The sequence below is a fragment of the Hylobates moloch genome, unplaced genomic scaffold (genome assembly GCF_009828535.3).
Source record: "Hylobates moloch isolate HMO894 unplaced genomic scaffold, HMol_V3 SCAFFOLD_10, whole genome shotgun sequence".
NCBI lineage: Eukaryota > Metazoa > Chordata > Mammalia > Primates > Hylobatidae > Hylobates > Hylobates moloch.
The window spans coordinates 81,525,182-81,552,937 of record NW_026652285.1 but is presented as its reverse complement, the minus strand read 5'-3'; the positions used below and the strand labels follow the sequence as shown (position 1 = coordinate 81,552,937).

The 27,756-nt window shown below is 45.1% G+C and overlaps 1 protein-coding gene across 4 annotated transcripts in view; it reads left to right on the top strand.

Annotated features, from left to right (window-relative positions):
* PTPN3 (protein tyrosine phosphatase non-receptor type 3) overlaps window positions 1-27,756 on the top strand; it is a 122,682-nt gene that overhangs the window by 82,773 nt on the left and 12,153 nt on the right. For all 4 annotated transcript variants that reach the window (XM_032164827.2, XM_032164826.2, XM_058445745.1 and 1 more), the window contains 8 exons: window positions 4,716-4,902; window positions 5,054-5,131; window positions 6,682-6,738; window positions 8,524-8,680; window positions 10,836-10,996; window positions 24,247-24,337; window positions 24,609-24,670; window positions 26,281-26,427. In XM_032164827.2, the coding sequence (XP_032020718.1) occupies window positions 4,716-4,902; window positions 5,054-5,131; window positions 6,682-6,738; window positions 8,524-8,680; window positions 10,836-10,996; window positions 24,247-24,337; window positions 24,609-24,670; window positions 26,281-26,427 (940 nt within the window). The remainder of the gene's footprint in view (window positions 1-4,715; window positions 4,903-5,053; window positions 5,132-6,681; window positions 6,739-8,523; window positions 8,681-10,835; window positions 10,997-24,246; window positions 24,338-24,608; window positions 24,671-26,280; window positions 26,428-27,756) is intronic.

Here is a 27,756-nt window from a genome sequence, read left to right as displayed (position 1 = left end):
TTTCAAACTCAAGCTCAAGTGCACCTGCTCCAGGAAGGCTCTCCGGGCCTCACATAGTACACTAGACATCTGAGCATCTCCACTATAGCATGATAATATTATTACTTGGTTAATTGTACTTCTTCTCCTTTGGACAATGAATTCTTTGAGGGCAGGGATAGTGCCCTATTCACCTCTCTTTCCTTAAAACCTGACATGGTTATTTGGCATTTAATAGACATTCAGTGACTATTTGGATGGATGGATGGATGGATGGATGGATGGATGGATGGATGGATGGACGGACAGACGGACAAATGGTTAGATGAAACTGGATGGGGCCCCGGGATACAAACTCCTAAGTGTTCACAATGGGATGCCCCCTCTGCCACTTCTATATCATGTGTCCATATCACATGAGCAACATCACACCATATTTATCTGTACCCCAAGAACTCAAACATACTTACTTTGACAAGCTTGGTAACTGTCACCTGTGAGAAGGACTATGTGGTAGGTGCCCCTGCAGGGCATCTGTCAATGAGAAATTCTCCTCAGAGAATTCAGGAATGAATTGACTGAGGTTTAGCAAGTGCTTTCTTGCCAATGAGGTGTCTGATATCTGTAAGGGAAGCCCAGACAGATTGATGATCTGTTGTTCCAGCAGGAAAGAGACTGTGAGCTCAGCACCATACCTGAACCATATCCCTTCTGCCACTTTGATCTTGTGTCCTTGGCATTTATTACAGCTCCAGATGAGCTGTTTCCTGTGGTGACTGTCTCCACGTCATAAAAATGCATATTGGAAGACAGTCTTCTTTCTGTTACTCAAGGACCCTTATGTAAGGAGCCATGTGGGAAATTTCTCCAGGAATTTTATTCAGAAGAAACTGCCCTCTGGGTGAAGTTGTATGCGTTCCTCTAGCGCCGTGCTATTCCAGCTGTGGCCACAGGCCAGCAGCTGCAGCACCTGAGAGCTGGTCGGAATGCAGAATCTCAGACCCACACAGGCCTGCCGAATCATACTCTGCATTCAGCAGGACCCCAGCTGATGGGTGTGCACAGCACATTCTCAGAAGCTCTGATCTTGCAGATGCTGAGAACCATTTAACTCGCCTTCCTTTTGCACCTTAGCTTCCAGATTCCTGAGTAAATTCCTTGCTCTTTTAGAGTAACTCACCCAATCACCTCAGGTGATCCTCTTGGTACCTTGCCAAGAGGTTTTATTCTTCATTCACTCAGCATTTCAGTTGAATACTCCCTGTGTGCCTGGTCCTGTGTTCCGAGCACTAGGAGAGGAACAGAAAGAGCACTAGGGTCTCCTGACCTTGAGAAGCACCCAAAACAGGGCCCCTGTTCCATCACACTGCAATTTGAGAGCAGGACTTTGCGGCCTTTCACAGGCGGGGGGCGGGGAGGTCTTTGTAATTTTCTAAGGTTTAGGGAGAGCTTCGTGCGGGAGTGTTTCTGATGCCTGCTGCCTTTACAGTTCGGAAGCATGTGTTTTCTGGAGGGTGAATACTTGTTTGTCTGCCTGATGGTCGGTCTGTGTCTCACATTTCTCTGTCTCTGCCCCTTCCTCCCTAAGAACCAGGGTGTGGTCAGTCCCACACTGGCTCCTCCACGGTGTCTTCCCCGTCCTGCCTCAGAGACAAACCTCTTCTGTTCCTTCCTCCCCCTAGTCATTGGCTCCATCCCACCCTCACCATCTTCTTGTGTCCCTCATCCTGCCCCTTTCTTCACTCCACTTGTGGAATTCATGGGGCAGCTCCCCTGCACTCCTCAGCCACACTGCATTCTGCCCAGTGACAGAGGAGGTGCTAGGGCTTTGGTGCCTTCACCCCTGGCCACCCTGTGCTGTGGCCAGCTACCACTTACTCATTGCATCTCCTCATTTGATGTCCTCTTCCTCGTCTGTCTGTCCATCTTGCACACTGAACAGAACATCACCACGCCCTACAGAGCACCTGTGTACACAGTTGAGCAGGTCAAAAATCAGCCATTTGTTGAAATAAATGACAGAGTAACCCCTCCAACCCTGCTTAGAAAATAGGTTAGGGCAGGCCAGGCGCGGTGGCTCACGCCTGTAATCCCAGCACTTTGGGAGGCCGAGGCAGGCAGATCATGAGGTCAGGAGATCGAGACCATCCTGACTAACATGGTGAAACCCCATCTCTACTAAAAATACAAAAAAAAATTAGCCAGGCGTGGTGGCAGGTGCCTGTAGTCCCAGCTACATGGGAGGCTGAGGCAGGAGAATGGTGTGAACCAGGGAGGTGGAGCTTGAGCTTGCAGTGAGCTGAGACTGCGCCACTGCACTTCACCTGGGCAACAGGGCAAGACTCTCAAAAAAAAAAAAAAAAAATAGGTTAGGGCATAAAATGACTTGGAATCTAGTATTAGTACCAGCAGCAATAGTAATAGTAGTAGTACTGTTGTCATTAGTACCATGGGCTAGTTTAGACTGACCATTGAGTTTTAAATCGAAAAAGAAAAATAGGGCTGGGGATGGTGGCTCACACCTGTAATCCCAGCACTTAGGGAGGCCAGTGCAGGAGGATTGCTTGAGACCAGGAGTTCTAGACCAGCCTAGGCAACATAGTGAGACCCTGTGTCTACACAAAAATTTTAAAAGGCTGGGCACGGTGGCTCACGCCTGTAATCCCAGCACTTTGGGAGGCCGAGGCCGTTGGATCACAAGGTCAAGAGATCAAGACCATCTTGGCCAACATGGTGAAACCCTGTCTCTACTAAAAATGTAAAAAATTAGCCGGGTGTGGTGGCGGGCACCTGTAGTCCCAGTTACTTAGGAGGCTGAGGTTGGAGAATCATTTGAACCCGGGAGGCGCAGGTTGCAGTGAGCCGAGATTGCAGCACTGCACTCCAGCCTGGCAACAGAACATTACCCTGTCTCGAAAGAAAAAAAAAATGGATGGGGCGGGGGGATGCAGGGAGGGGGAGAGAGAGAGAGACAGAGGTAGAGACAGAGACAGATAGAACGAGAACTGGAAATACCATTTTAACTTGTTTTGTAACTGCCAAGCAGTTGCCCTTTCTGCCACTAGGTGATGCTCTTGTAAACGGTGAAACCCTAGCAAAGATGCCATATTTGGGGGGAATTTTTTAAAGCTTCCTTTTACATAAGCGAAAGTCATTCTTTTTCAATCTGAAAACTTGTGTACAACTTCAATTCCAAAATATTCTCTCTCTGAAATGCCTTCCCATCCATAACACCCTACCCCCAACCAGCCTCTTGGACACCATAAGGCCAGACTCTTGTCCTACTGTATAGCTGTGTTTCTCCATTGGTCTGTCACTGAATATTTTATTCAAATAGATTGTGATTATGAATCATTCTGTGTGAATATGATACAGATTTTATATTTAAATTAAGCTCATTTAAACTCACTAGGAGAAAGAGAAGCACCAATTTTATGAAAAATCCATGGATAAGGGCTTGAGATGAAGGTCAAGAAAGAGGCGGTAGCAGCTGTCTTTTGTCTGGGTTTCACTGAATGACTTGGTCTCTGTGCTTCTCCCCTCACTTCAATTTGGATGAGGTTAGGGTGGAGCAGAGTCTTAGAATGTAGAAGAGCCCCATATTCATCAGTTCTGTAAGGTGTCTCTGCTGGGCCTGTGGCTCTGGAAGGGGCTGGTGTGGGTGATGCAGAGACTCAAGGGTCCTGTCCTATACAGTGACAGCAGGGATGGTTAATCCCTGTGACCCTGAGGGGTTAGAAATGGGGATCTTGGGAGTGGGCTCTGCATGGTCTGGAGAGGGAAGAAAGGCTCAGGACGCACATCGGTCAGGCTTCTGTCTGCTAAGCAGTGGGAAAGCCATGTGACCCTGGGCGAGTTACTCAGCCTCTCCTGACCTCAGCTTCTTCATCTGTGAACTGGGAGTTAGAACAAATGACCACAAACGTCTGTTCAGTTTTCATCATCTGTAACTCTCTAAGACAGCGCTGTCCAGCAGGACCTCCTGCCGTGGTGAAATGTTCTCTAACTGCACTGTCTCATACAGGAGCCACTGGCCGCATGTGGCTAGTGAGCATGTGAAGTATGGCTGGTTTCTTGTCTTAATTTATTTAAATTTAAGTAGCCACATATAACTAGTGGCTACCATACTAGACAGTGCAGCTCCAAGATACAAAAGAAACTATATTCGATAGAGGAAAATGAAACAAGATCTCAGCATGGCAGTTCATGGATGTCACAGGCAAATCATGCCAACTAGGAATAACATAAATCCTCCTGAACGCACAACAACAACAGTCCCATTTCCTTTGAGGAGGCAAGAGTCCTATGAAGCAGAACCATCCGCAGAAATGAGACAGAAGGAAAAAAGCTTTCAGAAGGGATGGGCCGTGCATCTGCGTGAGCTTGCCTGGCAGAGCCTGGTTCAGTAATGAAACCACCAGAGTAGCTGGACACATTTCCCTGTCACCCTTCTAAAGCAGCAGGGAAGAGAGCAAAGAGACCAAAGTTTTCAGCAGTTTCCAGATCCACCCTGCCTCCTATCCCTTTTCCCCAAAACCATGTGACAGTGTCTAGGCCAGATGCAGGCAGGGGTGGTCAGTGGGCCCTGGGTGTACTCAAATCATGCTGACAACCTATGCAGCTGAGGCTCCAGGGAAACATACAGCCCCCAGCTGCCAGGCCCCTACAGTCAGTAGTGTTTGCTCTAATAAAATATTAACCCAGTAATTAATATCTCCTCCTTCCCCGTGATGAAGGAGTTTATCCGAGAACAATCCGGCACAAAGCTACCTGACTCAGAAGTCATCCAGTTCTGTGTCTCCATCTTCAAATGCTCCAGGCTCCTGCTCACCTGACGGCGTTGATCAGCAGCTCTTAGATGACTTCCACAGGGTGACCAAAGGGGGCTCCACCGAGGACGCCAGCCAGTACTACTGTGACAAGGTGAGCGAGCTCAGGCAGCCAGGTGATCCACCCACCCAGGGCTTCCCGGCCCCTTGTGGGCAGCTGAGTAGCTCTGACTAAATGAAAATATCTTATCACCAACTGCTGGAGACAGATGTGATGTAAATGACCACTTTCAAACGTTTTCCAGAATGATAATGGTGACGGCTACTTAGTCTTGATCCGTATCACACCAGATGAAGATGGAAAATTTGGATTTAATCTTAAGGTACGTTGTGTATTTATGAAGGAAATTTTGTGCTGGGAAGCAATCTTTCGATGAGTTTTTAATTTGCATTACAAATGTGCTGCATTCCTGAGCTACATAAGGAAATTGGTTCAACCCTCAGAATTGAGAGTTGGAGAGTTTTTTTGTTTTTGTTTGGTTTGAGATTTTTGGGGTTTTTTTGTTTTGTTTTGTTTTGTTTTTTAAGAAAAAAACTCACTTTATCGCCCAAACCTGGAGTGCAGTGGCACGATCGCAGCTCACTGCAGCGCCGACCTCCCCAGGCTCAGGTGATCCTCCCACCTCAGTTGGGACTATAGGGATGCACCATCATATCCAGCTGATTTTTTTCATATTTTTTGTAGAGATGGGGTTTCACCATGTTGTCCAAGCTGGTCTCAAACTCCTGGCAATCTATGCACTTTGGCCTCCCAAAGTGCTGGGGTTACAGGTGTGAACCACCGTGCCCAGCCTAGAATTGAGAGGGTTTTTTTTAATGTGGCCTTAACAGCTGCCGAAGGCCAAATGCCTGCTTGTGCCTGGCATTGACTATTCACTAGATTCATAGCACCTTCTTAAGTTCTGATAACAAGTGGTAAGGTCAATATTTTTTAACCCATTTTGCAAATGAATACTGAGGTTCCCAGAAATGAGGGCACACAGTTGGCAAACAGATCTACCCACTTCAGGAATGCTATTAAGAGAACCCGTCAGCATTGCTAAAGCTGATAAGAGAAAACAATTCAAGTTCAACCTGCAGGGCCACCACTCTCCTCCAGGCACCTTTAAGCAGGATCTGCAAACTAAACCCACAGGCCAAATCCCATCTGTTTCTGTAACTAGTTTTTTTGGTAACAGCCACACCCATTTGTTTACTGGTGGGTTAACGACTGCAGAGTTGAGCAGCTGAATCAGAGCCCTCACTCCCACAAAGCCTCTCTGGCCCTTTACAGAAAACTTTTACTCACCCCTACTCTAGGACAAAGTGAGGGCAGGTGGTCCCCTACCCCCCAGCTGCCATCTTGCACAGCCTCATCTGCCCCAGCAGCTGTGTTGAGGACCAGCACTCACAGGCCAGATGTGCTCACAGGGTGTGCCCCTTTCCCAGGCCTCACTCGCCTCTGCTGAAAGCCCCTTTATATATATATATATTATACTTTAAGTTCTAGGGTACACGTGCACAACGTGCAGGTTTGTTTATCAGCAGATGAGGTGCTGTGAGTCCCTCTCCTGGGGGCGTCTGCGTTTTTGAGGAGGAGCTTGCTCTCTCTGAGTGCATCTTTTAGTTCATGGACTGTGGGGATGGCAGAGGGAGGCTTCTGAACAGGGTCCTGGTCAGCCCGCTGGATCCAGAGGGATCAGGAATTTGTTCCATATTTCTGAAATGACATGTGATTCGAATCAGTCATAGTGAAGTTTGAAGCCTCCCTGTACCAAAGGCTCACATTTATTGGTACCTCCATGTTGTTGATGCTGTGAGCTACTTGTTTGTTTTTTGTTTGTTTTATTAACTTAAAAAACTTTTTTTTGTTTTTATTTTAAAATGTTTACAGGGAGGAGTGGATCAAAAGATGCCTCTTGTGGTATCAAGGATCAACCCAGAGTCACCTGTAAGTAGATACATTCCATGTTATTCCTCATGTTTGTCTGTTTCCCCCTAATTCTAACTCAGGTTTCTGTTTCTCCCTAATTCTAACTCAGGTTTCTGTTTCTCCCTAATTCTAACTCAGGTTTCTGTTTCTCCCTAATTCTAACTCAGGTTTCTGTTTCTGAGTCCTGTTTCTTTTTTTGCCAGAGCAAAGAATGTGCTTAGATACACATCACCATGTTTTCTAGAACCTTGCTGCTCAGTGTGGTCTTTGAAGCCACAGCACCTGTGTTACCTGGGACCTCATTAGAATCTCTGGCCCCAGCTTAGGCCTGCTGAACCGGAATCTGCATTTTTAACAAGAGCCTTAAGTGGTTGGTGTGCATTCAATTTTGAGAAGTCCTTTTCAAGAGAAGGAAACTTAGGCAGTCTGCTGTTCTGCTCACTCTAAGTGGGCACATGGGCCCTGTGCCTCTTCTCACCATCTTTCCACCAGTGCCCCTTTCGTCCTCTGTGTAGGCCTCCTAAGAAGAGCATTTGCTTTTTCGTTCAAATTTATTTTATTTTTTTAGGCCAGGCATAGTGGCTCACACCTGTAATCCCAGCACTTTGGGAGGCCGAGGCGGGTGAATCACTTGAGGCCAGGAGTTTGAGACCAACCTGCCTGGCCAACAGGGTGAAACCTCATCTCTACAAAAAATACGAAAATTATCTGGGCGTGTTGGCGCACAGGTGTGATCCCAGCTACTCAGGAGGCTGAGGCAGGAGAATTCCTTGAACCCAGGAGGCAGAGGTTGCAGTGAGCTGAGATCACGCCACTGCACTCCAGCTTGGGCGACAGTGAGACTCCGTCTCAAAAATAAAATAAAATAAATTTATTTTATCATTTTAAAAATAATATTAAGTAATTTTTTCCTTTAATTTTTTTTATTGTGCATACTAAAGGTGTACAACATGATGTCTTGTTACACATATAGTACTGCAGTCAAACAAATTAACATGTTCATCACTTTCCATAGTTAACCTTTTTTTTTCTGTTTTAAGAGACAGGGTCTCGCTCTCGCTCTGTCACCCAGGCTGGAATGCAGTGGTATGATCACTGCAGCCTCAAACTAGGCTCAAGCGATCCTCCTGCCTCAGCCTCCCAAGTAGCTGAGACCACAGGTGTGTCCCACCTCACCTGGCTCCATAGTTACCTTTTAATCATCTGCTTTTTTAAAGCAGCAGGAGTCACTGTGCCTCCTCACAGTGAACCATGTTGGGATTTGACTCTGAGGTAGTCCTTAAGCTCTTGTCATTTAACTTTTGTTACTGTTTACAGTTTCTGTAAATTCAGAAGGCTTTCTTTCCTGTGCCATTCAGTTCATTGCTTCTCTCCATAATGGTTTTTGCCTCTGCTGTGAAGCTTACAAAAGCTTTCACCTTTGCGAGACAGATAAATACTCACCTCTAGCTGGCAAATCATTTCCTAACAGTACATCTAGGAAACAAAAGGCTGGAAATGGTATAGTTATATTATAATAAGTGAAGGTTGACTACCATGGAGAAATGGCTTCAGCAGTTTTTATATCCTTATTCTGAAATGTTTCATAACTTATATTCTGAGCAGTACTTCTTTATATCTTGCAACCATCTACCATGTCCACGTAGCAGTGGATGCATTATAAAAATAATGACAGTACTACCAAAGGGAGAGAAGGCAAACTTGATCATGGTCCCAGGTGTCTGGGAGCAGAGCGAGTCAGCGTTCGTCCCCCGAGGACTGTGTTATGGTAACAGGAGAAACTCGCTTTTCCCCACCACCCAGGCGGACACCTGCATTCCTAAGCTGAACGAAGGGGATCAAATCGTGTTAATCAATGGCCGGGACATCTCAGAACACACGCATGACCAAGTGGTGATGTTCATCAAAGCCAGCCGGGAGTCCCACTCACGGGAGCTGGCCCTGGTGATCAGGAGGAGAGGTAATGGCCACCTGGGGGGAGGAGCCATGGGGACACTGCCCTAGCAAAGCCGCGCCTGCTCCAGCCCTTTATCTGCTCTTGAAAATGTTGAGTTTGTAGCCAACATTTGAAAATCAAGAATTTTCAGGTAATAACCTGATGTTTGGCTTCTCACTTGAAAAATGTTAAGATCTGCCCCCAGGAGGCCTGTCCCCATGTGGCCAGTCTTCTGGAGGGAGGCAGCGCCCACCCACCCCCTTTATACAGGACATGAGCCCTCAGCTCCTAATTCCTCCCAGGCCCAGGGCAGCCCATATCATGCACTCTCGAAGTGGCGTGACCCTGCAGACATTTGCATTTTCAGCCCCTTCTTGAAGGATCGGGTGATATTTCATTCGTGCGTGTTTGATTTTGTCAGGGAGGCAGTGAGTAGAGCAGGGTCTGACTGTCTCAGGTGATTCCTCACTCTGCCTCTGCGGGCTGGGGGACCTTGCAGGAGTTACATAACCAGTCTGTGGTTCAGCTGGCTCAGGTGAAGAGGACAGCAGTGGTCCCGACTTCACAGGGTTGTTGTGAAGATTAAATGGCACTTGGGGCCGGGCACAGTGGCTCACACCTGTAATCCCAGCACTTTGGAAGGCCGAGGCGGGTGTATCACTCCAGGTCAGAAGTTCAAGACCAGCTTGACCAACATGGTGAAACCCCGTCTCTACTAAAAATACAATAGCCGGGCGTGGTGCCGTGTGGGTATAGTCCCAGCTACTCAGAAGGCTGAGGCAGGAGAATCGCTTGAAGCCAGGAAGTGGAGGTTGCAGTGAGCTAAGATTGTGCCACTGCACTGCAGCCTGGGTGACAGAGCGAGACTCCATCTCAATCAATCAATCAATCAATCAATCAATGGCACTTAGACTGGAAAGCACCTGCATTGCTGCCTGATGGGAGCAGAGGTTTGAAGGACAGCCTCTACTGAGCATCACACTGTTGTCTTTATGTTTGTTGTTATAAAATAATACATCAAGTTCCTTGAACACCCTGCACAGCTGTAAAATACTGAAAGTAAATGAAGGTTGTGTCTGCAAAGCCCTGCATCTCTGCCTGCCTTGCACGTGTGGCTCACACTCCATACTGCTGTGCTCCTTCCTCGGCTCTGCTCCCACTACAACTCTCAGTCCAGAGCCACCAGGACCAGCTCTGACCCCACCTCCTCCGTGAAGCCTTACCGGATCTCTCCGGATCCCCACCTGTGCAAGGTTGGGGCAGGGAGTCCTAGCTTTGCTTTCACCTGTATTGAATTTAACATGAAGGGAGAACGTGCACTAAAGAGGTAGGGCTGAAGCATAGAAGAGATGCTAGGAGTACGATATTTACGTGGGAGCCTCCCAGATAGAAATGGCCCTGAGTTAGGGATTGAGCTCTCAGGGATGATGGCATCACAGGGAAAGCCCGGGACCTCATCCTCATGCCTGGGGAAATGCCCATTTTAGGGAAGTAAATGAAAAAACCTGAGAAAGAAAGGGGAGTCGGGGTGGGAATAAGAATAACCAGGTCAGGCCGGGTGCGGTGGCTCACGCTTGTAATCCCAGCACTTTGGGTTGCCGAGGTGGGTGGATCACGAGGTCAGGAGATCGAGACCACGGTGAAACCCCGTCTCTACTAAAAATACAAAAAAAAAAAATTAGCCGGGCGTGGTGGCGGGCGCCTGTAGTCCCGGCTACTCGGAGAGGCTGAGGCAGGAGAATGGCGTGAACCCGGGAGGCGGAGCTTGCAGTGAGCCGAGATCACGCCACTGCACTCCAGCCTGGGTGACACAGCAAGACTCCGTCTCCAAAAAAAAAAAAAAGAATAACCAGGTCAGAAAGAGCAAGCAGAGACAATACGCTTTTTTAAATAACATTCTTTCCCTTTCCTTTACCTTTGACAAAAGCCTCTGAGTGCTAAACACCATTATTTAAAACTAACCAGGAAGATTAGTATGTCATTTTATGTAATTAACACATATTGAATCATTCACCTGGAAGTAGTATCTTTGGTGAAAATGATTACCATGTAGCTTAATCATTTAATAAGATGTTTTAAACCATCTGCATTCAGGTGTCATAGGTGTGATTTGTTTGAGGGAAACTGATAAACCCGAGTGTTGCTACACAAGTCAGATGCACTGTCTTGTACATTACAGCTGTCCGCTCATTTGCTGACTTCAAGTCTGAGGATGAACTGAACCAGCTTTTCCCCGAGGCCATTTTCCCCATGTGTGCGGAGGGCGGGGACACTTTGGAGGGATCCATGGCACAGCTAAAGAAGGGCCTCGAAAGCGGGACGGTGCTGATCCAGTTTGAGGTAAGACCCTCTGGAGGCTGAATCCCCAGGCTGAATTCCACTGCCATGTCTCCTGTTGGGCTCCCCCTGCCTCTGAGCAGTGGAGGAAATGAGGCAGAGACACGAGCCCTCATTTCCTTGGTCGAGATGATTGTGTGTTTCGCAAACCAAAAACAGTCAGCTGAGTCTCTGAGGACTGACAGGGCGAGGCCTGTGCTTGTCGTGGATAACAGGGCACGGCAGGCAGCCGCCCTCTCAGGCTTAGAGCAGCAAGCAGGGATCAGGATGGCCACCCTCGCTGAACTCTGTCTCACCCTCTTATTCTAGTAACATTTGGTAGTCATGGAGAAACATGCCAGAAACTGAGGAGGAGGGACTCTGAGTGTATTTAACTGTCAACACAAAAGCTCAAAACTCCCAGCAGTGGAAGGCAGTGGAGAGGTGGCTGTGGGTGAGCAGCCCAGGGTGGGTGAAGGAACCAGCTCTCTGACCACCCCCAGCCATGTGCTGGAATTTGGAGCAATTAGTGTCATCCCATGAGGGCATAGTGTCTTGCCCTCCCAAGTTGCCCAGAACCCTATAAACACAAGTAAGAAACCAAACTCAAACCCCCATCTTCCCCAGGGGAACCTGTGATTCATAGGATTCAGGCAGTTGACAAAGGTACACACAGACATTTTTTATAAAACAAAAGGGAACCAAAGGAGACTCAGCTTTTAAGCCAGTTTTACTGATCACTAACAGAATTAAAATAGAATGTGTTCATCTTCCAAATTTATTTTCTTATTTTTATTTTTTAAATATGTTGTTGTTGTTGTTGTTTAAAATAGAGACAGGGTCTCACTATGTTGCCCAGGCTGGTCGTGAACTCCTGGACCCAAGCAGTCCTCCCGCCTCGGCCTTCCAAAACGCTGAAATTACAGGCGTGAGCCACCACACCCAGCCTATCTCCCAAATTTATTTAAAAGTAGAATAAAACAGAGTAATTCCTGTAATAAAAGAAATAACACCAAAAAGCATAAAATAGGTCAACAAAAGAAAATAGATCATCATTAGAAATAACAGTCTGGGTTCATAAATTCAGGAAGAGAGTCTCACATGGGACTCAAGAACAGAAATCAATAATGCATTATTTATTAGAAAACCACATAAAGGAAAAAGAAGCAAAACTCAGACATTTGTGAAATGTGTGTGACTGCAGAGTAGTTCAGGAAGGCATGAGTAATAGGAATGTTGAAAATGAAGGAATGCAAAGCAGAGAGCTTTGAGTGAAAGATTGATTTTATGATGCATGTGAAAACACATTAAAGCAATGTGCATTGAACAACAGTAGAAAGCAAAAATCCACAAGCCAAAAAGTAAAGGTGACTGACCTCCCCGCCCAAAACAATCAACAGGGAATTAATTAATATATTTATTTATTTAGAGACAGGGCCTCTGTCACCCAGGTTGGAGTGCAGTGGTGCCATCTTGGCTCACTGCAGCCTCCACCTCCCAAGCTCAAGTGGTCCTCCCACTTCAGCCTCCCGAGTATCTGGGACTACAGGCATGCACCACCACTCCTGGCTAATTGGTTTTTTATTATTCTTTTATAGAGGTGCAGTTTTGCCGTGTTGCCCAGGCTGGTCTCAAACTCCTGGGCTGAAGCAAGCCACCTGCCTCAGCCCCTCAAAGTGCTAGGATTACAGGCATGAGCCACTGCACCCAACCATTTAAAATTTTTAATTAATCTTCTTGACACAATATAAAACAAAAATTATGTACGTTATGGAAATGAAGTCTAGATAAAAGGGTAGTAACAATATAATTACTTGAGTAGAACTAATAGATATATTACTGAGTATTCTACAAAGGGAAATAGCCCTTTTTTTCAGTGGCCTACAGGAGGCCGTTCACACTTTTGGTTAAAAATAAGAAAATGTAGGCTGGATGCAGTGGCTCATGCCTATAATCCCAGCACTTTAGGAGGCCAAGGCAAGTGGATCACCTGAGGTCAGGAGTTCAAGACCAGCCTGGCCAACATGGTGAAACCCTGTCTCTATTAAAAATACAAAAATCAGCCGGGCGGGGTGGTGGGCATCTGTAATCCTAGCTACTTGGGAGGCTGAGACAGGGGAATCACTTGAACCCAGGATGCGGAGATTGCGGTGAGCCAAGATCAGCCTGGGCGACAGAGCAAGACTCCATCTCAAAAAGAAGAAGAAGGAAATGTAGAGGTTATCTTCTCTGGCCTTGCCTTTCAAAAAAGTTCACATTGTGAGCAGTAAAAGTCATTCATATTTTTACACAGTCCAAAATTGAAACAAGGAAGAACTTAAGAGCCAGTCACAACACATACCGGTTTTTTGGTATTAGAGAGGACAGGAAAGGCAGTGAGAAGTCGTTTGTTTGTTGATTTAGCAAGTGTGTCTTGGGTATTTCCCCTGGATCAGGAACCTGATGAGGGAAGGAGAGCGGGGTTTCTGGCCCCAAGGAGTTTACAGTCTAATTATAGTATATTTTAGGAGATATATCATGTGTCCCAGAAACAGCTGAAGACCAAGACAGGGTAAAATGTTATTATACAGAATGTATGTTCTGCAGCAACTGGAGGTGAGAGGACTCCAGGAGATCCCTGGAGTGAGATGTGGGATTAATAAAGGGGTGATTAGGATGAAGTGTGTGTGGGGGGGGAGCGTATTCCAGGAAAATCTCAGCCCAAATGCAGACAAAGCTCATGGGGTATCAGGTAGCATAAAGAGACAGGCCTACCTGGGTGGACAGCGCAGTGCAGATCCTGGGCAATGCCTCTAGGTGACCACCATCCTTCAGCCCCGTGAGAACTGGTTCCAGTTTATCAGATAGTCCACAAGGAGGCACTGTGGGCTCTCACTGAGGAAAACCCGAAGGCTGGTGTTTCGGTGTTGGTGAAACCTCCTTCAAGCAGGTGGCTCCAATTCGAGGTGTGTTTTACATATGGGAATCCCGCAGGTGATTTCCCTTGAAAACCCTTCAACTTTTTAAAAAGTTTTCAAAGGCATTAGAGATAAATACCCACCCTGTCCCCTACCTGTGTTTCTCAAAGGGTGACCCTCCGACCACTTGTATGGAGATCACCTGGGGAGTTTATTAAATCAAGGCCCCGCCCACAGCTACTGGATTGGCAGCACCAGGATGGGACCTAGATACTGATACTTTTAACAAGATCAGCACCTGTTTTGATGCACACGCTGTTGCAGAGGAGAGGAGGTGAAGACCTAACCCGAACCACTGCTGTGCATCCGAGGCTTTGTCTTTGGAGGGTATGGTGGGATGATAGCATAAGAAATGGAGAACGTATACATTTTAGGGTTGCGTTTTAGTGTGTACACGTTTCCTTCATTTTTGTCTATACAGTTCCTCAAGTAGGAAATTTAAGTAGGAAACCCTTCTTTTTAATAAAATCATTTGCAGAATTCCAAAATACAGAACAGATGAAAGCGGGTCTGCTCTGTGACCTGTGATGGAGCCAGTGGGGTCCTCAAAGCCCAGCCTCTTCAGTCTCCTTTCACTGGCCCCCAGGGAGCCCTAGGCTAGACAGACCGTCATGTGAAAACCACTGTTACAGGTGCGAGAATGGTGTCTTACAGAGCAGCCAGAGGAGAGGCATAGAAAAGGAAACCAGATAAAATGGGAAACTAATAGGAGAGGAAAGCTTTCATGAGCACTTGCCATGTGCCACGGGCTTTAAAGGATATCACCTTAGGTAATTCTTACAAGAGCCCTATATAGATGCTGTCATTATCCCAGTTGTAGGCATGAGGGAACAGTCTTGGACAGGTTAAGTGACCTCTTCACAGTAAATGTCAAAGGCTGATTCGAACCCAGGCTGGCCAGCGCAAGAGCTGGTTCTTAGCCATTCTGAAATAACCTTTGAAAACTACCAAATGCTGTTGATGTGTGAGAGTTGTTATTAGAATAATAGAACATCTGAGCTCGAAAATATCTGAGAGGCTGTCTCCCTACATGGAGCCAGACAGATTTTAAATCCTGGCTCTACCCTCACTTCCTGCGTGGCCTTAGGCATGTCCCCTAACCTCTGTGGCCTCTGTTTCACCGTCTATAAGTTGGGTATCTTACGAGTTCATTTAAGAGTTAGAGGAGAGGCCGGGCGCGGTGGCTCACGCTTGTAATCCCAGCACTTTGGGAGGCCGAGGCGGGCGGATCACGAGGTCAGGAGATCGAGACCACGGTGAAACCCCGTCTCTACTAAAAATATAAAAAAAAATTAGCCGGGCGTGGTGGCGGGCACCTGTAGTCCCAGCTACTCGGAGAGGCTGAGGCAGGAGAATGGCGTGAACCCGGGAGGCAGAGCTTGCAGTGAGCCGAGATTGCGCCACTGCACTCCAGCCTGGGTGACAGAGCAAGACTCTGTCTCAAAAAAAAAAAAAAAAGAGGAGATAAATATTTAATGTCGTTGTCTGGTATGTGGTCAAAATGCCATAAAAAGTAATAGCTGTTATTATTTATAAATAAAGGGAGGCTTCAAGAGTCTGTAGAACATGCCCGATGTCTGCATAAAGAGGTGGTCACAGGCTGGACATGGGGGGTCATGCCTCTAATCCCAGTACTTTGGGAGGCCAAAACAGGGGGATCACTTGAGGCCAGGAGTTTGAGACCAACCTGGGCAACATAACAAGACCTCATATCTACTAAACATAAAAAAATTAGCCAGCCATGGTGGCACACACCTGTGGTCCCAGCTACTCAGGAGGCTGAGGTGAGAGGATCACTTGAGCCTGGGAAGTTGAGGCTGCAGTGAGCCGTGTTGGCTCCATTGCACTCCAGCCAGGGTAACAGCTAAAAAAAAAAAAAAAAATGGTAACTGTGTTGTGCTGGGTTTGGAGCTCTGGGTCGTCTAGTCCTGGTGTTCCAGTTCTCTACTTCCTCCAGTGTGGCTGGCAGGTGGGCATCCTGGCTGATGGGGGCGTACACTGGACAGGAGTAGGAAGAGGAAGGGGCTGTTCCCCAGCAGGGCCCACCACAGCTGTCCACACCACCCACTCCACAACACGAAAGACCTGCCCTGGGGTAGCCTTAATTCCCTTCTGCGAGAGCTGGTTTCTATCAGCACTTGCTTTGGAGGATTTTTTTTTTTTTCCATAAAGGGAATTCCCCATTCCCTCTTGTGGATTTCAGTAAACAATCACAAGTGTGTTCCAGAAAGCATTTGGTCCCAGCTGTCATAAAATCACACTTAATAATTAGCATTTCTAGAGCACTTTGGAACCTAGCAAGTGCGGTGCACATATGTTGTCTCTGTTAACTCTCACAACAGTTCTGTGAAATCGATATGGCCAGCATGATTAGGATCACCCTTTTACAGATGGAGAAAACGAAAATCAGAGAGGCTGAGGGACTTGCCCAGTGGCACACAACTAGTCAGAGATAGAGCCACGATTAGAATATATGTTAAATTTCTAGGCTAGGCATAGTTGCTCGTGCCTGTAATACCAACACTTTGGGAGGCTGAGGTGGGAAGATAGCTTGAGCCTCGGAGGTTGAGGCTTCAGTGAGCCCTGGTCATACCACCGTACTCCAGCCTGGGCTGCAACAGAGCAAGACCTTGTCTCAAAAAAACAAATAAATAAAAATTGAACTTACTGGCAGCAACTCGCCATTGCTGAGTGTACCCAGCCCTCACCCTACCCTCCCACATTAGCCATTCCCTTTGGTAGCCACACTGTATGAGCTAAATCAGTGGGAGCAGTTTGCTGGTATTTTTGATTGGCCCCAAACTGCCTAAATACTCTTTGTGTAGCCAAGGTAGGGTGTTCCTCTTTCTCTTACGTAAAGGAGCAGAATTGGGGTCCACACTCACCCCAGAATTACCACTTCCAGGAAGCTCTTGTTTTTGTTTGTTCCTAAGAAAAACTTGCAGCTTAATCTACATGTTCCCTGAGTTGAAGTGTCCATTTAAGCAAAGGACAGGATCTGCATTTGGTATAGACTTTCCTGGATAAAAGCTAAGTGATGATGCTAACCTGTCTTTTATTTGAGAACCAGCTTCCCAGTAACAAAGGATCCCAGTGTCCATTTTCATCCGGTGACCAGGTGACTCACAGCTTCTCTGCCTCCTTGCCCACTGTTAGTTAAGACCTTGAAAATGAGGAACACTACAAGAGAACGCCTGCATCCCCCAGTTGATGGATTACAACAGTGGCTACAAGAGACCGCCAAAGGTCATGTCACACTCAGATACCCGGCCCCTCCACTTCAGCATCCACCATCTTCACCAAAACCAGAAACCATCTTTTTTCTTCTGGCCCCTGTTTTTACTTTACTCACTCCTACATTGCCCATTATAGAAGATAGCCATTAACGTCAAAACAAGTGACTCACTGGCTCCTGTGATAATTATAAAAGGTGCATTTGGAAGGGCAGAGGTAGCTGAAAACTTTATGAGAGGTTTAAATTGACACTTGTAGAAATTAATGAGAGCAATTGTATCTTCAAGATTAGAACCCTTTAGACCGAGTCTCATTCTGTGGCCCAGGCAGGAGTGGAGCGGTGTGTGATCTTGGCTCACTGTAGCCTCTGCCTCCCACGTTCAAGTGATTCAAGTGATTCTTGTGCCTCAGCTTCCTCAGTAGCTAGGATTACAGGCATGCGCCACCATGCCCAACTAATTTTTGTATTTTAAGTAGAGATGGGGTTTCACCATGTTGGCCAAGTTAGTCTAGAACTCCTGGCCTCAAGGGATCTGCCCACCTTGGCCCCACAAAGTGCTGGGATTACAGGCATGAGCCACCATGCCCGGCCCAAAAGATTGCATTTTTAAAAACAGTTTTCCAAATAGTTTGTGTTTTGTTTTTTTTTTTTTTAAGGAAAGAAAACATCATCAGTATAGTGTGTGTCTGGGATACACGGAGCAAACTGGGGGCTTTGGAATGACCGTGTGTGCAGCTTTTACATTTCAAGTGCCAGCGACCCACCTAAAGGAAGTGCTGCCATAACTTATTGTTGTGTGTCTGTCTGAAAGGGATCCTGCAAGAATACTTGTTAGGTTTGCCAGCAGTAGAATCTGCATCTGGGACTGTGCCTGGAAAGGGGCACTATGGAAGGTCCCAAAATTACTAGCAATGATTTCAATTCAGCAAACTTTTCTGGGAAGGTAGGTAGAGTCTCCAAGACCCTACTAGATGGTTTCTCTTGCCCTCTGGCTGGGTCAGATACAAAGGAAAAGGGATGTCCCAGTGTGGGTGAGCTACCCGTGAGTAGTGAACTGTTAATTTGTCTACCAAGTGGTACTAGGAAAACAACCTCTTGGAGTGGGCCCTTTGTGAAAAATGAGTTACCCTCAGCTTAGTTATAGGGCACTATGTCTAAGAAAGCTGAAATTGCTTTGAAATTCTCTTGGCATGCTTTATTCGCATGGTTGGCACTCATTTTTGAAAACATCAGATCCCATTATTTCTTGACTCTACAAATTTTTATTGAGCACCTACTATGTGCCAGGCACAATGCTGGCCTGGGGTTTGTGGCAGTGAACAAATGAGATTCCTGCCTCCACAAAGATAATGCCGTAGCGGCTGATACAGCAAACAGCCATTTTGAAACTTGGTTCCTTGGAGTCAACTCTGGGATTTTGTGGAGGGCATGAAAGGCAGTCTGCTTCTGGCGTTTGCTGTCTCCTTACCCATGGTTTCCTTGATTCCCGGTCCCCCTTTTTTTCCTGTCCTTTTCCCTTTTTCTTCCCCCTTCTTGGGTTCTCAGCCTTCAGGAATTCCCCTTTTTCTGTTCATAGAGTTGACGGAGTGCTTGCTTCCACTTGTGGGGCCTTGCCAGCATCCTCTGATTAGAGCCAGTTGGGTGTGTGAAGCTCTCATCTCAGGGATGTGAGTAGGCTGCACACCTTTGGTTGAGTGAGGAGATTAGAGTCACCTGATGCCTTCTCTAATATTATGGTAGGTGACTTGTTCTAAGAAGAAATATTTAAGCCAAAAAACCATCCATCACACCCCTACCACACTGGAGAGCATCTGCTCCCACCATTCAAATTTTTTGTCTTTGGAGGCCAGAGCTGGTGATATTGATACTATAATTTCAATACAGTTGTTCCTTAGCAACCCCTCTTACCCACTCTTTTTATAATTTACCGTTAGTTTCAGAGCTTCTTATAACTATACTCTGATAGAATGAGAACAAAGCATTTTAGGACATAAAAATAATTTTTCATAAAATTCAGTGGTTTTGTCATTGTGTATCCCCTTGACCCTGCCTCCTGGTGGCTCCCGTTCTAGGACAGAATCTAAGGGATCTGCAGCCAGGAGCTGTTGTCTCCCTCACTCCTTCAGCCCAGGAATAACGAAAGCAAATTGTTGTTTTTCCAATGAATTGGAAATGAAAAAAGAATGAAGCTTCTCTTAAAAGCCATGTCTCATACTCTGGCCAATATCACAAAGCCTTAACTCATTCCATTCCATCCCTGACCCTTTCAGAAAGACATACCTGTGATTCCTACACTCACTTTCCACTCTGTCCCTCCCCCTTCTCACAGCAGTGTTTCATAACCAGACTGCCAAGCAGCCCACAGGGCCTGGAGAAGAGTCGATAAATTTTAGGAACTTGAAGCCTGGCGTGGTGGCTCACAGCTATAATCCCAGCACCTTGGGAGGCCGAGATGGGTGGCTTGCTTGAGCGCAGGAGTTCAAGACCAGCTTAGGCAACATGGTGAAAACCAGTCTCTACTGAAAATACTAAAATTAGCTGGGCATGGTGGCGCACGCCTGTATACAGCTCCCAGCTACTCGGGAGGCTGAGGCAGGAGAATCACTTTAACCCAGGAGGTGGAGGTTGCAGTGAGCCGAGGTCACACCATTGCACTCCAGCCTAGGTAACAGAGATTCTGTCTCAAAAAAAAAATTAGGAACTTGAAAAAAATAAAAATAAAAAATATAAATATATTTCACCATGTTACACAGCCTGGTCTCGAACTCCTGAGCTTAAGCTATCTGCCCACCTCAGCCTCCCAAAGTGCTGGGATTACAGGCATGAGCCACTGTGCCCAGCCGAAAACCAACTCTTAACACTTAGGAAACTAAGTGTTTAAATCCTGTTTCTACTAAGTTGCTTCAGTCCTATTCAGTGTTAGCCTTTGCAGACATAAATATGAGTGTGTTTTCAAACTTCCCAAAGGCCAAAACAACCTTAACTTTGATTTGTCCACCTAGCTTTTTGTAAAAATTTTGTGCTTTTTAATTTTATAGATAGATTTCTTTTGTTGTATTTCTTTTTCTCACTTTAGTCATTTGAATTTAAAAATAACAATTCTCATTGTGATAATTCAGATAATTCAGAAATAACCAAAGTAAAATAGTCTCCTGACTCCTATCCCCTTCAGTTTCTTCCCCCACCCCCTTTTTTTTTTTTTTTTTTGAGATGGAGTCTCGCTCTGTTGCCCAGCCTGGAGTGCAGTGGCGCAATCTCGGCTCACTGCAAGCTCTGCCTTCCTGGTTCACACCATTCTGCCTCAGCCTCCCGAGTAGCTGGGACTACAGGCGCCTGCTGCCACGCCCGGCTAATTTTTTTGTATTTTTAGTAGAGATGGGGTTTCACCATGTTAGCCTAGATGGTCTTGATCTCTTGACCTCGTGATCTGCCCGCTTCGGCCTTTCAAAGTGCTGGGATTACAGGCGTGAGCCGCCGCGCCCGGCCAGTTTCTTCCTCTTTGCTGTAATTTACAAACAACAATTTTTTATGTATCCTTCCATACTTGTTCCAGTGCTCGTACAGATACATCATATACACATGCACATACACACAAGATTGTGTCTTTATACATTATATACGCTGTGTGTTGCTACTATATGATCATCATTGTATAAATTATTCAATACCTTGTATTTAATAGATATCCTTCTAAATCTGTACTTTTGGTCTGTCGTATTCTTATTACTTGCACAGAATTTTCTGATAAGACTGTACTATCATTTAAGTCAACATTTCACCTTTGGGGAATATCCAGGCTGCGTCTGGTTTTCTGAGAATAAATATTTTGCTGCAGAGAAACTTCCATGACATGTATCTTTATGTATCTCTGTTGGATAAAGCCCAGAGTGTGCACATTTAAAAAATTTTAAACACTGCCTGGTCTGGCATGGTGGCTTACGCCTGTAATCCCAGCACTTAGGGAGGCCAAGGCAGGTGGATCACTTGAGGTCAAGAGTTTGAGACCAGCCTGCCCAACATGGCGAGACCCTGTCTCTACTAAAAATACAGAAATTAGCCGGATGTGGTGGCACGTGCCTGTAGTCCCAACTACTCAGGAGGCTGAGGCATGAAAACCACTTGAGCCTTGGAGGCAGAGGTTGCAGTGAGCTGAGATCGCACCACTGCAGCCCAGCCTGGGCAACATGTCTCAAAAAAAAAAAAAAATGTAAACACTGCCATAACACTTTTTAATATATGATTTATCTTAGTAGGATTAATCTTAGTACTTTACAAATTTATCAACAGATCATTACTGCTGAGATATATTTAAAATCTTATGGTAGTTAAAGCCTTTTTTTTGTAGCTGTGCTTTTCTGCTAGACCACCTCAAGTTGATTTTATTTACACTTTTGTTGTTTGCAAAAAAAAAAAAATCTCTTTTTTCCACCAGATTAGCTTTACTGTGTTCACTTAATTGTATATTCACTTAATTGTTGATTATATTCACTTAATCAGTTAGAACTAAAATGCCATTTAGGTAAATTTAACTTAGGTGCCCGCCTTCTGCCAGCGTCAACCCAAAACCTCTAATAAATCATTAGTTTATTCCTAAAATGAACTCACAGAGTTTATTAGAGACTGCAGTTATTTAAGAAGTTGTTCAGCTACCTGATGGTTATGAACTGAAACTGTAAAGGTGGTGAGTAGCTGAGCTCTTGGAGTGTTTGGAAATTCTAGACATTTGGCAAATGTATAAGAAACAGCACCATTATTATGACCCAAACTCTCCATATTAATTATCTTCTGGGGAGTTCTGTGTAACTTGTTTATTTAGTAAGGGAAAAAACAGACTAACAGAAGCCAGTTTACAAAACGGTACAATTTGCAAAAACACAGAGGAAAAAATCCTTTTTACCCTCCCTATTCAAACTGCAAACACATCTTTATTAAGGATGTTGGCCACAATTTGGTGAATTTATCGTACATCCCTGTAGGGCAACTTTGTTATATGTATCGAAACTCAAAAATCCTAGCACTTTCAGAGGCTGACATGTGTGGATCACCTGAGGTCAGGAGTTCAAGACCGGCCTGGCCAACATGACAAAACCCTGTCTCTACTAAAAATACAAAAATTAACCAGGTGTGGTGGTGGACGCCTGTAATCCCAGCTACTCAGGAGGCTGAGGCAGGAGAATTGCTTGAACCCCAGGGGGTGGAGGTTGCAGTGAGCCAAGATCACACCACTTCACTCCAGCCTGGGTGAAAGAGTGAAGTTCGTCTCAAAAAAAAAAAAAAAACCATTAAAAATATTATTTGGTATAGTAATTCTCTTCTTAGAAGTTTGGGTAAAAAAATTTTCAAAACAGCCTAATGAAAAAGTAGGATAAAAGTTTGAATAAATTATAGTAGACTAGATTATTGAGCCATTAAAGATCATATGTGTAAATAATATTTAATAAATAGGGAAATAGATACTATATAATAAGTAGGAGAAAGCAGCTTGAAAATTAGGATAGTTATTTCCCAGAATACTCTATTAGATGCTGAGATTTTCCATGGCCAAATTAGCTTGAGATATGTTTAGCTGATCAGAATTTAACAAATGTATGCATTATGCATTGCAGGACTTGTCTTGTTAGAGATTCATAGAATATAAAATAAATATTTTCCAAATGTCTTGACTTTGAAACTTTTTCTAAGGAATACTTACTATCTTCTTTTAGGACACTTAAGTTGAATAGAACATAGCATAAGAAGTGCCAATATAGCCAGGTGCGGTGACTCACGCCTGTAATCCCAGCGCTTTGGGAGGCCCAGGCGGGCAGATCGGTTGAGGTCCGGAGTTTGAGACCAGCCTGGCCAGCATGAGGAAACCCTGTCTCTACTAAAAATACAAAAATTAGCCAAGCATGGTGATGCACACCTGTAGTCCCAGCTACTCGGAAGGCTGAGGCACGAGAATCGCTTGAATCTGGGAGGTGGACGTTACAGTGAGCCAAGATCACGTCACTGCACTCCAGCCTGGGCAACAAAGAGAGACCCTGTCTCAAGAAGAGAAAAAAAAAAGTGCCAAGATGTTCAGTCTCATTTTTTGCTTTTAAAAACATAGTATATAAATGTATTACGTGTTTACATATATATGCTTCTGTTCATTTGTGTTCATGTAGGCACGGAAAAAATAAGCTGGAGAAAATATACAAAAAGCTCATCTCAGAGTTGTGAAATTGCTAATTTTTTTCTTTATATTAGCCTGAATTTCCCAAATTTTCCGCAAAAAAGAATCACTTCCAACACTGAAAAAACTGTGTTTTTAAATTCCCATAGAGTTAATAAAAACCACTGGTGAGAAGGGATTAAAAGGAAAAACAGTCATATAGAAAAGAAAACATAAGCCTTGGAGTCAGATCTGAGTTCTTGTTTGTGATCTCGAACAAAGCATTGAACTTGCAAAATAAGAATACAGTTAATACCTCTTACAGGGCTGTTGTGAAAGTCACATCAGATACCGTACAAACATGTCTAGTACGTGACTTTAGATATGCAAAGATTGTGTTGTTTGAGATTTTTCGTACGGATTACATGTGTAGTAGGGAGGTACCTCTGTAAATGAAGTTTACTATATATTGGGATAAATGTTTTTCCTGTGGAAAGAGACTTCTGAAATGATGAATGAAATGCCCTCGTTCTTAAAGGAGGGTGTGGTTCACTGCATTGAACTGAAGGGAAATGATTCTAGACTAATTTAGATGACTTCCATTTAATTTTGAGTCAGAATTCTTCCCCCCTCCCCCAGTCTAGTTGCTTTTAGCTCTTGTCAAATAGTTGTCATAAAGACAAAGTTTAACTTACCATGCTCCATTACCTGAGACCCAGACCCTTCCTATGGCATTTTTTTCAAATTAAAAAAAAAAATTATTAAAGAGTTTAGTCAGTTTCTCATGGAACTGTAGAATTTCTTATTGGGAAGATTTTCTTTTAGTATATAACACATAATCACTTTAAAATGTTGAGATTTTGGTACTGTGAATGATAAAGTATGTTTTCACACTTTCTTCATCTGATTTTTGCAATGCTTGCTTTTTTCTCTATTTCTCACATAGCAACTCTACAGAAAAAAGCCAGGTTTGGCCATCACGTTTGCAAAGCTGCCTCAAAATTTGGACAAAAACCGATATAAAGATGTGCTGCCTTGTGAGTATCCGGCATGAATGCCTTCTCCCTCCCTACACTGAGATAATGTTTCCCTTTTTAAAACAGATTGTCTGGTATTCTGGAACGATTTTCAGTGTGTCTGTAAACACCACCGTCTTTATTGCAGCCATTTCAGACTCGGAACAGTTGGGGAATAGTGTTTATGCTAATGAGGCAGAGCTGCAGATGGGGCTGGGAACTGAACTCTGGTTTACTTGGTATGATAAAAATAATGCTCGGAATAATCGGTAAATTTTTCTCTTCCCCGCAGATGACACCACCCGGGTATTATTGCAGGGAAATGAAGATTATATTAATGCAAGTTACGTGAACGTAAGTTAGGAATCTGGATGATGCTAAAGAGCACATTCACCACTGTCGCAACGATGATGAGGGCCTGTGTGGGGCTTTGCAGTTGACACAGTGCTTTCCCGTTCACCACCACATTTCAGCACCACAACAGCCATGGGAGGGAAGGCAGAATAGTCTCATTTTACAGAGGAGAAAACTAAGGTTTGGAGAGTTAAAATAATTTGAAAAGTCACAAAGCTAACAGAAGGTGGGACCAGACTTGTTCTGTGTTTCTAATTCAATCGTCCACATGCCCCTGTACTGAGTGGCTTCCATTCAGGTGTTTTTTTTGGCCAGTGATGAAGCTGTCTGTTTCTCTCCATGTAATGAGTGTCATCCTGCCTTAAAAAAAAAAAATGAGAAAAATAAAACCTCCTCTACATATAAGCCAAAAAGAAAAAGTGGAATGTTTCACATGTTATGGGAAGAGCACTTATTTTCTCTCTAAAAATGCATCTTGGGCAACTTACTTGGCCTCTCTAGACTTCCATTCCTTCTATCTGAATCTGGGGTCAGACTTTCTATAGCCAACCAGATAGTAATATGTGATCTTTGCATTTGAAATGTAACCACTTAAAAAGATTAAAAGCCGCTCTTAGCTTGCAAGGTGGCAGACAGATTTGGCCTTCAGGCGATATATGGTCTGCCAGCTCCTAAATAGACTGATGATTTCTCAGATTAAGTTCTCAAGTTACAGCAAAGTGTCAAGAAATGCCCTAATAAAAACTGGTCTCATCAGTGATTCCACCTGTTCCAAAGCATCTGTGGGATTCATTGACCCTCACTTCAACATTCCCGGTGTCTTAAAAGCAGAGCATCAGAAACGTTAGGGGCAGAAATACCATAAAGACCAGTCTTTTCATGTAATCCCAGGACTGAGGAAGCCATTTCTCCAAGCACCAGCCAAACCATGAATTAGAAGCCTTCCTTTACCTTGCTCACCTAAGAGTGAGTGAATCTCAGTGCCAGCCCAAAGCTCAACAGGTTCTGAGTGTTCTTTGGTCAAAAGGACTCAGTCCAGAGGGCAGAAAGGAAACATGGAGCAGGAATATTTCTACCTGAAACATTCATTTCAAAACATTTCAACATTTAATGTCAAGATTGACCAACTTCATGATACAAGCATTGGAAGCCATGCAGAAAGCAAAGTGCAACAAGAATTGGTGGTGTAAACCTGTACGGTTTATGCTTTAAATAAATGTAAATAGATTTTGATAGAAAACGCTGCATAGGGAAAAGACTTAGGGGCAGGATTGGTACATAGCTGAAAATGCAGACAGCCAATATTGATTATATTTAGGATAGAGCAATGAAAGTCATTTAAACTCTTCTGCCATCTCACAGATAGATTTCTGATTTTTGCCTACTGAGTACCACACACTTTTATCTTAAAGATCTAATGCTGGTGGTTGTCAGATATTTTTCAAGAAGTTTTAGAAATAACTTGTTTGATTTTCCTTATTGGCTGTGAATTGATAAAGAGATATTTTTCTGGTGCAATATCAGTTAGCAAGTAGAAGAGTTTAAAATCCAGTTCCCTGTGCACCCCGGGGGCAGCAACAGATTCTAATACTTTACCAATTTCTTACCAGATGGAAATTCCTGCTGCTAACCTTGTGAACAAGTACATCGCCACTCAGGGGCCCCTGCCGCATACCTGTGCACAGTTTTGGCAGGTTGTCTGGGATCAGAAGTTGTCACTCATTGTCATGTTGACGACTCTCACAGAACGAGGGCGGGTAAGTAGCTTGATTTCTAATTCAGATGTGTGCAGTGTCACACCCTGCTCTGTGGAACACGAATCTCAGCGCTGAGAAGGGTCTTCAGTGTCTCCTGGTCCAGCCCGTATGTGACCCTAAGTCTCCTCTACAGAGCAACCAATAGACACCCCTAGTGACGGGAAGCTCAGCCCTCCTCCTCCCCAGTCCCAGCTTGGATCCATTACAACAGGCCAGAAGGCACTTCCCCAGTCTTACTTCATGTGCCCCAAAACCCCTGCAGTGATGTGGCCTTGCCCATTCAGGACAAGTGCTGGTCCTGAAAGAGCAATGTGTGTGCCAGGTTAACAGTGGCCTTTGTAAAAAGCAGAAATTACATCACTGTGCCATTTTCCATAGAATCCATTTGGGCAGATCAGCGCTGTCCTTGTCTTGTCTGTCTGCGCTTCTCTTCCCTGTAAAGTTGACTCTGCCTTTTCAGCAGGAAGGTCATTCTTCTCCCCAGAGAAAAGGGAGCCCCCCCCCCCCCCCCCCCCCCCCCCCCAGCAATGGTCTGTTCTCTTAGGGCTGATGATAACCCTAAGGATTGGTTGCCCTGGATAGCAGCCCCCTTCTTTCCCTTGTTCTGCTTTTTCCAGCTTGGGAGAAAAGACCCTTTTTGTGATCCAGGAGACCTCAGCTTCCTCCATCCACTCCTATGGCTGCTGCCCACCAGCTCCGTGCTGCTGACAGCCGCTCTTTTTTGTTGATGTCCACTCTGCACCTGAGCCCATCTGAGGTCTCCGTTGTGACCTGGAGGGTTTGTTTCCCAGCCCTTTCTTTCTCAGTGAAGCCATTCCAGCTGCTTTGTCAGTTTCCTGCATTAGAGATACCCATCTCCTCTGAGGTCTAGCATTCCCTATCTGTGAACCTGGAACTTAACCTCCCCTGTTTATCCATTGGTAGAAACCTTTTCTTCTGAAATCCAGGGTGCATGTTTCCTCCCTCTTCTGTTGCAAACTCTTGGATGACAGGATGACCTCAGCCCTTTATCCTGAAGGCCCTAACCCGTCCGCATCACCACCCACCAGTTCTTCCAGATTAGGAGTCCATCACTCCAGGCAGCAGCTTTGCCCCTTTCTCTAAGAGATGAAACTTTCAGCCTCTCCCATTTGTTTTCTCCCATACCATGCATTTAGTAGAGTGGGACTCCCAGCAGGTGTGCAGCTGGCTGGAGTCCACCCCCGCTCCCCAGCCTCGCTGTGCTACTCTCAGGTCTGCAAGCACAGAGAGAGCCTCCTTTGAAGCCTCATATCCCCAGCGGTCAGTGGGACACTCCCCCACGAGATACTTGGTTTCTCCCTTTTTAAA